The sequence below is a fragment of the Caloenas nicobarica genome, chromosome 9, assembly GCF_036013445.1.
Source record: "Caloenas nicobarica isolate bCalNic1 chromosome 9, bCalNic1.hap1, whole genome shotgun sequence".
Lineage (NCBI taxonomy): Eukaryota > Metazoa > Chordata > Aves > Columbiformes > Columbidae > Caloenas > Caloenas nicobarica.
In genome coordinates this window covers 13,683,244-13,696,909 of record NC_088253.1, presented here as the reverse complement: position 1 = coordinate 13,696,909, position 13,666 = coordinate 13,683,244, and the positions used below count along the sequence as shown (strand labels likewise).

At 44.0% G+C, this 13,666-nt stretch overlaps 1 protein-coding gene across 1 annotated transcript in view; it reads right to left on the bottom strand.

The window, feature by feature from the left end:
* Nucleotides 1-8,034: 8,034 nt before the first annotated feature.
* The window catches only part of SLC7A10 (solute carrier family 7 member 10), a 40,293-nt gene continuing 34,661 nt past the window's right edge, over nucleotides 8,035-13,666 (bottom strand). The window contains exons 8-11 of the mRNA XM_065640827.1: nucleotides 12,849-12,945; nucleotides 9,556-9,705; nucleotides 9,043-9,220; nucleotides 8,035-8,162 (exon numbers count right to left, since the gene is read on the bottom strand). Of these exons, the coding sequence (XP_065496899.1) occupies nucleotides 8,035-8,162; nucleotides 9,043-9,220; nucleotides 9,556-9,705; nucleotides 12,849-12,945 (553 nt within the window). The remainder of the gene's footprint in view (nucleotides 8,163-9,042; nucleotides 9,221-9,555; nucleotides 9,706-12,848; nucleotides 12,946-13,666) is intronic.

The following is a 13,666-nucleotide window of genomic DNA, read 5'->3' as shown; positions in this document are numbered from 1 at the left end:
GCTTTTTTATTTTAAGAACTGAAATAGATGAGTGCCATTTTCAAAGCTGGCACTGTGTGGATTGTACAACCCTAAATGTAAACTGGTGCCTTTTTGGTTTTTAGAGTGTAATTAAAAGCAAGCAAGTTGTTTACGTGGAGGAAGGTGACATTGCTTAACCAGGAGTGACTTGGTGCAGAATGCCAGAGCGTCACGGTGTGATCGCTCGGCCCTGCTGCAGTGGACGTGCTGTTGGCCAGGCTGCCCCATGCTCTAACAAGAGCTCTGCTTCAGTTCCCCCGTGATGCAGTGACAAACTAAAACTTTTTACATAGCAATTAACAAGGAAGTTAATCCTCCTGCTCTGTAAATACCTGAGTGCTCTGAAGCCTGTTTTTTGCTGTAGGATTTCAAGTTGCCCGAAGGCATTAACTGAACTCTTAAAATTGAGGTGGGCCTGGGCTCTGCTGTCCACTGGACTCTTCTGGCTGCAAAGGCAACAGGCTTTCACAGTCAACAGTTAAGTCTACATCGGAGTGTCAAAGACTTTTTTTCTTGAAGTGGGCTGTATTTTGCCCTGGATCTTTTACTGGGACTCTCTTTGGGGGAGTGCCTTAGAAAGATCAAGGAATGGGACTTTGGCTTTACTGAAATCTAATGTGGAATAATTAAACTGAAGTAATATTTTTTTTTCCTCTTCAAATTGATTTCATACTGTGCATTCCAGGGGCAGAAGATTCAAACTCCTTAAGGGCATTAATAGCAGGAAGGGCTTGTGGCAAAATGTGTAAGAAAGAGTTGTAGTTATGTTAAGTAAATCCTGCTCACTGATTTTCTCCAAGTGCTTTTGTGATCAGAATTCATTTCATCAAAGGAAATGTAGTTTTGAAAAGATCTTGCTTTCATAGCATTCGTAAACGTTTTAGGTACATTCCACCTTTGCAAGACTGTGTACTGTAGTCATGACACTGCCAGGGTGGTTGTTTGCATCTAAGGCTACAGGTTTTAGGGTCCTTTTTTGGGGGGTCTAAAGGTAATTTTAAATAGAATTGTATGTCTAAAGTAGTTAATTATAATTGGGAGGAAGATTATGTTTCAAGGTTAATTTTGTGCAGATATAAAGGACCTTAGAAATAAGTCTATATTTAATTCTGTTACAGAAGAGTATTACTATAATAATGTTGATTGTACTATGCCTTAAACTATCACCACTTAAACTATCAACTATCTTAAAGTTGAAATATACGTACTTCAGAATACTGCTATATTTTGGGAACAACTCTGAACAACTAACATTGTAGTTTATTTTAAGATGTGTAGCTTCACATCTTCTCTTACATATATCATATATTTTGTGTACTGATCTATTCAGTAATTCAGTGGAAATTTCATTGAGAAGTTTTTGTTTGTTTGTTTGATTTTTTTTTTTTTTTTTTTTTTTTTTTAGAAACTTTAAAAAATCCAGGTTAATGAAAATGTGATGTTTGAAGTGTACAGAAATGTTCACAGCCCTCACTGCTGGAATTTGTAGCCTTACAGTGAGAGATACAAGCCTGGTGCTCTTTGTGAGCACCTAATTTTTGATTTCTGCAAGACAGGATTCTCTCCCGGCTCCCCTAGCTCATTCCTTGGAGGGAAGAGGCACAAATGTACTGTCAGTTTTGCAGAAGAAATCTCTGTGTCTGAGCTGTGAGCACAAACAGGTGTGTTGCAGCGTCCTGGAATGTCAATACCCGAAGAAACCACAAAGTCTGCCTTGGTGCACGGCTGCCCGGCCTCCAGCTCCTGTCAGCGTTTAGCAGTGAATCGGCCATCCTCCGAGACACCTGAGTTCTGGTCATGTAAGGCTGCCTTGTGTTCAGAGCTTCCAAAAATTTGAGAAAAAAAAAAAAGTGAAAAACTGCTACTATGCCAGACTTGTGAACAGGAAGAGCTCATTGTTACATGTCTTTGCTCAGTGGAAAATACCACACTCTAATGACTATACAACCTAACATTAGCCAGCTAATAAACTTGTTAGAATTTTTATTATTTTAATAATGCTTTTCTGCACTCTCTAAAGATTTTTGTAGACAGAAGGGAAACAAAGTATTTCAGATGGTTTTGTGGTTTTTGGTGCTGGTGGTTTTTTGTCATTATTGTTGGGTTTATTTGTTTGGTTTTTTAAGATACAAAGCTTCCCTGCCCAAGCAGCCAAAAAAAAAATCCTAAAAAAAAATCTCTGAATAGAGAAGAACACCTGCGCTGGTTTAAGAATGATGGAAACTGATAGGCAGCATTAAGGGAAGGGACCCCATTGTGTTTTCTCTTACTGCTATTAAAACATGGATAATATTTCTGTTTGCAATTCTGGCACCTTCCAGCTTGTGTATCACTCTGTAATATTCCTTAAATGTACTTGTTTTCTTTTTCTGTTCTCAGCTTTTTTTTTTTTTATTTACATGTTGTATATATTTATTTAGGTATAACATTTTAACGTAACGTATGTACAGGTATATGGTTCAGGTATGGCATCATTGTTGCCGGTGCCTGCTGGTTTCTGGACAATGATACTAAGCAAGTAAGATGCTGGGCATCGTCATACTTTGCTCGTGCTTTGGATCTCTTCATTTTTAATAAAATTTCATGTGCCCAGAGACTGTGGGTTTCTGACTGTCACTCTAACATCAGAGATCGAGAATACCTAAATTGTACCCCCACAGCCCTTGTCTGACTCTGCATATGCCAACCCTCACTCAATGTGTTGACATGAATGTGAAGGGTTGGGGGTTTTTGCTTTGCTCTGGGTTTTGGTTTGGGTATGGTGTGTTTTGGTTTTTGGTTTTGGTGTTTTGTTTTTAATTTATTATTATTATCTGCTTGTTCTCGTAGCTGAAGCTGTGGAGGTGCATCGCTTTTTTAGATAGTGCATGTGAAATCTTGCCACTATAAATCCACTGTTGTATACAATTGCCTTTAAAATTCATGTATGCTTATACCCCAAATAACAAAAAGTAGCCCTGAATTATATGATTCTTTAGCTGGTTAAAAAAAAAAAATCATTTCTGAAGTGCAGCCTTTCACTCCCATGGCTGCGGGCAATGCTTGTTTTGCTGATCCTTCCCCTTCCAAGTCTGAGTTTGGAGGGCACCACTGGCTCTGTCCTGCTGTTTTTCAGTAGAAGGTTAGGGGCTGAGTTATTTTGTGTTGACAGAGATTTACTCTACAGGCTTGGAAATCTTTATCTCTGTTGAAGAGAATTGGACAGACTTTATGGTCATCCAGATTTATCTGTAGCCATGAAGGACACAGCTTGCTGCAGAGGGGTAATATCTCCCAACCAGCAGAAAGAGTGTTTGCTTCGTCACAAAGTGCTGATTCAGCTGCAGTGATAGTGGCACGAGCAGTAGTACTACAAACCATACAGTGATATCAGTGAGGCCAAAATCAATATAGCCCATAAAATGGAAATGGGGTAATAAATGATACCTGCACACTTGCAGCAGTTTGTAGACAATCTGTCCAGTGCGATAGGTATGAAACCAAGGAGCTAACCTGAAAAGTCTTGAGGGAATTATGTATTTTTTAATCAGACTATTCTCTGGGAGGGAGAACTGGTTTACTTATTTAGGATTTTTGGTCTTTGCAGGAAACTTGAGTTTTAATTTCCCAGGTGTCAGGATTTCAGATCTGGTTCAAATGGCTGGCTGCTCGTCAGCTGGACTCCCAGGGAGCAAAGCTTTTCTCTTATCTCTGTGTTGCGCCACAAACTGTTCCATCAGAGAGCCTTCCCTTTCAGATTCCAGCTCTCGTGTTCTTGGCCTCAGGGATTACGTGGTGCCTGAGGCTGATGGGAGCAGTAGAGGTTTACGTTTTATTCCCTCTGCGTTCTGTGTGTTTGCTGCCTCACGATGCCTCCCAGGTCTCCGTCTCTTCTATCACTGTCTCTTACCTTAGGACTTTAAGACAAATTTCTTTTTGGCCTCTCAGCATCTCTTGACCGCTTTCTAACCCTTTTGCTTGGACTTTCCTTTTTCATGTGTCCAAGTGCAGAAGTTTCTTGCTGAGTTTAGAGCACCCGTGAGAAGTGTCAAGGAATGAGGACGGGAGGTTTGATAAACCAAGAGGCTTTCCCTGAATTCACAGCTGGGGACAGAGGTGGTGACCCAGACGGGAGCATCCTCCAGAGACAGAGCACACACATCCCAGTCCTAAAGCTTTCTGAAAAGACAAACTCCAGCAAGTTTCACCCTTGTTTGGGGTTTTTTTTGTTGTTTGTTTGTTTGTTTGTTTGTTTCATTTGGGTTTTTTTACATTTTCGTTTGTGACATGTACTTCAATATCTCTCATAAAACTCTCAGCAGCTGAATAATTGCTAACTTCTTGTCATACAGTGCTTGGTACAAAGGGGCTGGAAAGCAAAAGGTTTTGTTTTAAAGGTTTCAAGAATTCACAAGAAAAGAGTGAAATGTGAGAAACACGTTGGCAAAGGCCTCTGAAAATGAAGCGTGGGACGGCATGTTTGTTGGGATTTTCTGTTTGGTTTTTTGTCTTCCCCTCAAAGATGAGTCATTTTATTTAGCTTCAGCTCTTCTGCGTGGAGAGACACGTTTGCTTTCACAGCATCAGCTCGTTCGCGGGACAGCGGTGGCAGCGGGTCTGTCCCCGGGTCCCCGACGCCGCGCAGCTGCTCAGCAGGCGCTGGTCGTGCTGTGCCGGAGCCACCAGCTCTGCTCAGCCGGGGCTGCGCTTTCACAAGTGACAGAGCTTGCCTAATGAAATCTCGCCTGCGTACTTTAGGTACGTTTTTTGTAAAGATGCTTCCAGTTCAAATTAATATCAAATCCATGGTGACTCGTCAGTTCTTCCTGAGTTGGATGAAAGCTCTGGCCTGATACAAGTGTCTCACCTTGACCCTGCTGAGATCAAACTCTTCTGGACTGTGTACTAACGTGAACTGGAAACAACCCATTCCTTTATCAAGTGAATGAAAACACGTGAGAGCAGCTGGGCAGCAGCAGCGACTCTGCTTCATTCTCCCTGTGCTTCCCGTGGGTGCCCGCCCCGCTCCCGTTTCCCCTCGAACATCAGCTGCTTTGGCAGAGGGACCATCTTCGCGTCGCCGCTTTGCACGGCAGGTCTCACAGTGACGTCCTGAGCCGTTGCTGCTTCTCTCGATACTGTCATAATGCAGATAAGAATAATCCAATACATCTTTATTTGATTTTGCATTAAGCTTACACCTTATATACTCATTAACACTTGCATTATATTATTTTCCCTCTGAAATTCTCTGAATGATGTATTATTCCCAGCGCTAAAAGAATAAACAGCACAGAGTAGTTTTCTGCATTACAGCCTCAAATATTTTATGCTACATAATCACAATAGCATATAACACATAGTATTATATAGTACTGCATTACTTTTAAAGCTTTGTTTAAACCTCTTTTGGAAACAACTTGCTTTTCTGTATCAGGTATCACAATATTCTTGACATGCTTGTAGTGTCAGCCGTCTTGGGGTTTTTCTTTTGTTCAGTGAGCTTTAAAATACTAGTGATTATGTCTGTTTTGGGCTAGTTGCATCGTCTTTTGGAAAAATCACACACGGGGTCGAGCACGCTGCTAAGTTTAATTTACTATATGAATTTATCTTTGTAGTTCTGTATATTGACTTGTATGGTTAGAAATTGTAAATGTTAGGAACTAACTTTTGCAAAGGCTTGAAAAAATAGTGTATGTGATGTTGGGAGCATAGCTGAAGCTGTTCCTAAAAATGAAATTAGACATTGTGGAACAGCTTTTGGAGATTGGTATGTAATTCAAAGGTGAGCTCTACTAAAGTATCCTCTTCTAAATTCAGCCTTCTGATTTAAGGCCAAATGTTGATTGTTTCAAAACATGGCAATATAATCAGGGAAAATTTCAGTCAAACCTAGTTAACAACTATGAGGCAATTGGTCCTTTCATTTTGCTTTTGATTTCCTTAAACAAAACCCAAGGAAAGCCTTGGTAGCAGTTACAGCACATTATTATTATTACTACTACTACTACTACTACTACTACCTTTCTCATTACCATACAGACTTGTTGGCTCAAGAGCTGCAAAGTTTCTGTACTGGCTGATTTCCATACCTTAATTATTAAAACAAACAAAAATAAAACCACACTAAAACTTAGCAGTTCTGAAAGCAACCATTATTACTAGCGCTATAATACGTTTCATTTTCCCACTAGATAATAAAGTTATTGAAAAAGTTAATCTGTTGGAAATTATACCACAGAAAGTGAATTTTGAATTATGGAAAATAAGACTCAGCCACTAGAGCCTCCAACACAGATTAATTGTTCAGGTGCTGCTTAGCCAGTAAAAATAGAGTAGGTGTGCTGTGATTTTTATTTTTATTTTTTTGAAAAAAGAAGGCAAAAATAGCAGCCTCAATACATATGATTTTCATTAGCAAACTTTATATATTCATAACTATTTACAATGTAGAATCTCTCTTTACATGTGTGCATATATACACACAAACCCACACCTTTTTCATTAGCTAAATATATATTTTAATCTCTTATGATTAACAGCTTTATACAAAGAGAGGAGTGTAAGTTGTGTTTCTTTTTGTGTCTACCATATGAAAGTTCAGAGACAGAGGGATAGATATTTAAAAACGAAAATACATCTCAATAATGAATTGTGTTGGAAAGATATGTTCCTTCAACTAGCTCCTTATTTTCACTATTCTTATATCTTTGCAGAGCATGCGGTACTTCACAAAGAAAGAGATTATGAATCCTTACTTTTCATACCAGGGAAAGATACTTTTAAAATTAAATTAACATGGCTGTTACCAAGGCTACTGAACGTCATAGTTTTTGTTGTCAAAAGTTGCAAAGGAACAGTAGTGATTCAAAATATTGCTCAGAGCCGTTCTCACATTTTGCATTTTCAAAAGACTCTTTGGTGTGAAAGTGGCCATATTGCTACAGCAGCAAATCTCTCTATATTAATTAAATATGTGAACTAGATTTTTCTTCTAGTGTTTGCCACAAATAAAATATGCAAAACACCTTCTAAAGAACATCTGATGTGGGAATGATTTAACTTTTCACTTGGCTGAGCACAGTTGAAATGGGGAATTTGTCTCTGAAGCAACATGCCATCACCTGACACGTCAGTAAAAAAGAGAAACGTTGGGCTTTGTTCCCATGTTTCCCATGAGTTCCCACTACTGAGGTGCTGCAAACCCTCTGCATCTCCATCCTCCCGTCAGCACCTGGATCGTGCTGAGCTCCACACAAGAATGCAATGAGCTCTATCCTCATCTGCTCTGCCTTTGCAAAAATGCTTCAAAATTGAGATAGCTGAGATTTTCGTCACTACCTCTGTATATTTTTTTCCTCTGTGTCGCCAAATGATGTCTGAACAGTCAAGCAGACTGCTGATTTCGTACCCTTTCAGGTGTGCCCAGGCTGGTTCATGTTCGGCGCAACGACCCTGCCCCAGCAGAGCCGGGGCTGGATGCTCGGGTGGACGCACCGTGTTCCTGTAGGTGAGCGGGGGGATGAGCCTTTGGGTGCAACCTTGAAACCTCGTGTTATGTGGGAATTCACCCCACCCAGGGACAGAAACAGGAATCTTCCTGCTGGCATGGGTGTCCCTGGGTCTCCTCACTTTCTCTTGACGTCTCCACTTTGATTTTGAGTTGGGAGCTGCCCTGCTTTTGAAATGCCTAAATCTGTATGATTCTGATGGACTCTCACGGCTGCTAAAATCAGTATTCCAGAGCTGTATCCGTGCTGCTTTCCCCTCCTGAGCAAGTACGTTGCCAGAAAAAAAAAAAAACAAACAGCACCTTATTTTACATTTTATTTATTTTCTCTTTTTTTTTTTTTTTTTTTTTAATTTTTTTAAAGGGAAAAACCTAAAAGCTACAAGTGCCATGAAGGGTGTAGTTCATTTTCTGAGCTTCACTACTGGAGCTCTAAAAACTTTTTTTTTTTTTTACAGAAAAACTTTTTGCAAGAATCAGCATGTAAACAAGAAGCCACTTCAGCCTCAGAGGCCATGTCATTATTTCCTTGTGGTCGTCTCGCTCGTGGGTCGCTGAGATGGGGCCGAGGGTGCCTCGTCCTCCTCAGCAACTCCCCCCTGAGGGTAGACCACAAAACACAGCTTCTGTCCCCAGCACGTCACGGACTCTACAAAGAGCAAATATGTGGGTGGTTAATAGGGATGCTCGAGCTCTTCTAAACAAAAGTGTGGTGCTGGGGCGATGCAACGTGTGAATGAACGGGGCATCTTCCCAGCCGGGGCCGCCCGACCCCGCTGCACAGCTGAGGGCTGCCTTCGACCCCTTCACCTCCAGCTCGGCCATAACTCAGTGTCTGTGCAGGAGGGGCAGGGGAGAACGGGGCAGCTCTAGGGATGCCCACCCACAGCCCTTCCCTGGCCCCTGGCTGTGCCAGCAGCCACCACCACAGCTGGTGCAAACCCAGGCAGAGCCAAGGGCTGCAGTGTGCGCGTTTGACAGTCCTCGCCTTGGAGCAGAACAATTAAAAGTCAAACACAGCCAAAACAGAGAAGACTTGTGTGCAGTTTTAATTTTATGTGAGTGATAATGTAAGGCTTTCTTCTGAGTATGAAAGAATTCATCATGCCGTGTTGGGCTTGTGCAGTGGGACGTGCTGGTGGCACAGTGGGTGGAAAGCAGGCCAAGGGGGAGGCAAAGCTCCTGGCTTTTGTGATAACTCATTCAGCCTCCATGGACTCAGAGTTACATTCCCATGCATCTGCTCTGGGCCTGGCTGCCATGAGCAAACTGAATGCATGGGGAGTTGCACAGCGGCACAAAAGGAGGCAAATGTGCCCAGGAGGGAGCAAAGCCATTGCCCAAAGACAAGCGCTGTCTGGCCGCTTTGTGCCGAGGGGCTGCCTGTGACTGAGGGCGGCAGCTGGGCTCGCACAGGTGGTTCCCTGGCTGGCTTAGTGCTGATGCAACTGAGGTTAAGCAGGTCCCTGCAGCCCCAGGCACAACCAGCAGCCCCAGGAGCGCAGCGAGGCACCGCGGTGCTGGCTTACCTATTAGCCTATTTACACACTTTGGTTTATTTCTCCAGTAGACTCCAAGGAAAAACACTGGCACTCCAGTTAAAATGATAATGAGTCCAACTCCACAGACGACCGGCTCGGAGTATAAGCTGAAGATCAGCAGAAATGCCCAAAACGCCAGGTAAGTGATGGGGACGAGGAGGTTCACCTAGCAGGAGAGAGCAGAGCAGAGCACAACTGCAGAGCAGCTGCGGGGGGCTGCAGGCAGCGCTGCGGCTTCAGGACCCCGCCATGGGTCATGCCCCCCTTCCCTCCACCACTGTTGTCCTCCCTGCCCATCACAGCAAGTTCACAAGGGGTCTGCCTGTGTATCCAGTTTTTTTACACTAATGGCATTTTGAGTCATGGTTTGGGACCTCAAAACATTACTACTAAATCAAAAAACAAACTGTTCTTCAAAATGGGAGGATGGAGGGCTTGGTGTGCTTGTCCCACCATTTGCATCGCTACTGCAACCCAGAGATTTAGCTTTCACATTGTCACCTTGATAGGTCTGAAGATTTTGGGTTTCTTCCAGCGTAACACTAACAGGCCTATAATTGTCACTCCATAGCAGAGGTAGTTAATAAATGACACGTAGTTGATTAGTGTGTATGTGTCTCCAACAAGCATGATGACAAGGGTGGCCAAACACTGCAAAGAGAGAAGCATAGCCTTACTTGAGTCATTACTAGAAAAGACAGCTTAAAACCAACAAAAATAAGCCAAAAAACCCCATTAAAGCAGTTAGACTTGTTTATGGCCACTGCTGGGCATCTGCTGCCTCCTGCAGTTCAGTGTGTTATCCCCAAGCTGTGGGGATGGGGCCGAATGGGGATTTAGGGTTATTTGGGGCATGCTGAAGCCAGAGCCCAGCCAGTCTGTTTGTAAATGCTCAGGGGTGCTGGCAGAGGGGGACCGTGCTGCCCGTGGCCCCACTCACCCATCTCTGTTGTGTGTATTAAAGGCTATTGAGCTCTATGGGATGAAAGAAGTATTTCTTGCAGACTAACGCATTGTGGTCAGTGCACTACATTGTTGCAGGTGCCCTGTATATTATAAAGAAGAAGAGCTTTGCCCTTTTAACTCCGCTGGCCCACGGCTTATGCCGCAGGTGACTGGCATCATTAATCTTTTGAGCATTACTTGTGTTTGGAAACTGGCAGATGGTAGAAATTTCCGTGCCTATGCTTGCCTGTTTGTACTATATTATTTCTGCATTACTCTGTAAAGCCAAGAGAGCTGGTTCAGGAGTGAAGGGGTTGTTTCTTGGGTCCTGCACCCCTGCCTGTTAGTACCCCCAGGAGCTGAGCTGAGCCCCTGCCTGCACCACGTACTGGCCCTGTGAATGTTGTCTGCTGGTGGCCAGAGCCTGAGGGAAACTAAATATCCAAATCCCTCCAGAGACCCCTCAGGAGTTTGGTCTGTGTTACTCCAGGCGCTCCTTTTGCTTATGTCACTTCTTCGTAATTAGCTGTTTCAACAGCAATGTCCTCTCAGGAGGGATGGCTTCTGTGCCACCGGCACCAGGAATTAAGCACCACCACAGCCAAATGTTGCTTCGGTCCCTCCATTCCCCTGTTCAAAGCCTAACAGGCTTGGCAGGGGGATTTCAATACCTTGAGCAGTCTCTCCACAAAACGGATTTAAAATAGGGCAGTGGTTTATATTGACATCATGTAACAAGTTCCCTGCTTTCCTCTGACCGGCACACAATATCGTATGCACATACGACCCTCTCCCACCGCTGACGGGTTTTGCAGCGGTGCCGCTTGGAGCGGTGACATTTCATGCGCAGGTGACACTGACGTGTCAGATCTGCTCAGGGTGCGGGTGTGATCCCTGAGCAGTGCCAGGCTCAGAGGGGTGTGCTGCTCCCCCCGACCGCCCAGCCACAGGCAGGTGGGAGAGCTGGCTGCTCCTCACCGGCTTGTAAAAAAAAACCCCAGTCTCTTTATCTTACATCTAGCTTGGCCCTTTGATTTTTGAAAGGATTAGTAAAAATACAGGTCTCACTGGTGATGTTAAAAAGGCCTTCCTCCACGTACAAAGAAATCTTTCTCCATGCAAAGAGCTAGGTGTGATTCACTGGAAGGGAAAAAGGAACCTGATGTATTAATTAGGTTTGCCTAAAGTCTGACCCAGTTTGCTATTGTAGCTGCCTACGCTATATTATTTTTATCTTTCTATTTCTTAAGGAATTAATATTTCATAGCAGCATTTGATATACCCTGATCTGCATTAAAACACCTACAAGTGGTGAACTGATATGCAGCATTGGTTCTGTGACTGGCACTGCAATTCACGGGGAATGGTTTGAGCGCGGGAAGCTGGTGTACGCCTGATAGATCACCCAGGTCGGCTTGGGCAGCCCCCTCATGTTGGGGCTATTTCACAGCGAAACAGCCTCTGAAACTCGGCATGTTATTTTAGCTGATGTATTTTTAAGGACAAAGGAGTTCTGCTTCGTCAGCACCAGTGGAGCTCAGCTGCCTGGCAGGGGCCAGCGATGGGGCCAGTGGTTGCTGCTTGCCGGGGCAGGCTGGGGACAGTGTACCCCGAAACCCTGCATGGGCAACGTGCAAGATGTTTGTGATGGAGCATTAGGCCCCAGGAAGGCCACAAAGCCTCAGCTAGATGTATATTTTGTCATAAAAGTGGAATGTGCAGGAGGCTTAATCAGTGAAATTTGGTCTGGGTGTATTGTGCCAGTATTGCTGTTAGAGCCAGGAGACACATAAATGTGCACCTTCCTGGTGCATCTGGGGTCAAACCCTCACTGGTTTAATATCAGTGGTAAACCTACTGTTGGCAGCAGAGGATGCAGCCAAGATTTCAAGCAAGTGCCTTTTGGGAAATTCCCTTGCTTGGGCCATGCAGCTGGGGAAGGCAGCACCAGGAGTCATTTTCCTCTTTAACATCTGTGCTGCAGTAAAGCCCATCGCATATTCTAGCTTCACTATTGGTAAAACTGTATGAAGCTCTTTGATTCAAATAATAACTTCTGTAAGTCATTAGTATCGTGGACATTTATGGTGTATAAAAAGTGAGAAAAATCTTCTTCTCATGGGAGCACAGCAGCAAGCTGACCAGCCCCAAACCCTCCCACTGCTTGACCTGTTGGTTTTTGATCTTTGCAGGTGACTTCTTGTCTGCCTGACCTACCATTCAGCAGATGCATTAATCAGGGCTACTGTAATAATTGTCCCTACTTAATTTTTTGGCCCACAGAAAAATACCCCATATCCTCAGAGCACTGCCTGATCATCCCTCACAAGATGTCTTGCTCACTGAAAGTAAGAAACTTTAGGAGCACTTTGTCCTCTCCCTGGGACCCACCATGTCTCTGGCTTTGGTGGTGGGGTTTAAACCAGTCCTGCCTGAGTGGGATTAGCGGTGACCACGGATATTTCCAAATGTTTGTGGAAAGCAGGCAAAATTGGTCAAAAGCTTGTCTTTTCTTACAGAAGTATCTCTGTTTCAAAAGCCAGTCTCTGTCTCTGCTGTGGGTAGGGCAGGTGGTAACTGGCTTTTATTGCAGCTCAAGTTAGGTGTGAGGGAACCCTCCAGGCGTCAAGGGTGGTTGGGAGCGGGAGGGATTATTTCTGAGGCTGAAGGCTGCTCCTCGCTGGGGCTGTTGGAACTGCCAGCACCCACCAGCAGCACTCCAGGCTGACTTGCTTCTCTTCTTCTGGGGTAAAATGGCCTCTCGAGGGATTTTTCCAGGTCTCCTCTCCATGATTCAGTATTTCTAAAAGCAGGTTACAGGGCGACAGAGCAGAGATAGTAAAACTTACGCAGACGAGCAGGGCCGGGATGGGCGTGCAGTGCTTGACGTGGATCATGGCAAGCAAACTCGGCAAATGGCCTTCTCGGGCACCAGAGAAACATAACCTGGAAAGAAGAACAGTAACGCTGAATCCCCTGGCTATACAACAGCCTGTTCAATATCTAGCCATGTAACATCTCCAATCTCAACTGCCTGCATCGGTCTGGGCGTGGAAGGGAACTGTGGCCAGTGGGTCTGTGACTGGGGAGACCACTAGAGACTGCCTGCATAACATGGTGTAAGCTATCTCAACTAGACCCTTCGGTATATGAGGCTGTCATCTGTGAAATGGACTGCTCTGAGATGCTGAATTAGCTCTGAGGAGGAGGAGGACTGAAATCTGTGCAGTCCCTGCCTGCTGGCCAGCAGTCTGCTTACCCAGCGTGGGATGAGTACTGTGGAGGTTGTGAGGTGATCAGCCAAGGCATAAAAAAAATCTCATAGATATTTCCAGTGTCAGAAATGTTTCAGATAAGGTTTAACATGCCTTAATATTTCATTTTTAAGTGTATAATCTGTTAGGTATGCACTCAGATTTGTCACATCTTATGATACTTGTTAAAGTGCTGAGATAAATAACTTTCACAAGATACTTGACTTGTCTCCTCAAAAAAAAATTTACAACTTTTTAATTAAGTTCAGACAGGTGAGGTAATATAAATGGGCTTTACAGACTCTGGTCCCACTATCAGCAGTATGCACGCAAAGCATCTTGCCTGAAAGCGGTTTTTTCCAGCGTGGGAATGAAAATATTTGTAATTGGGAACAGCACCAGGCCCTAAAACT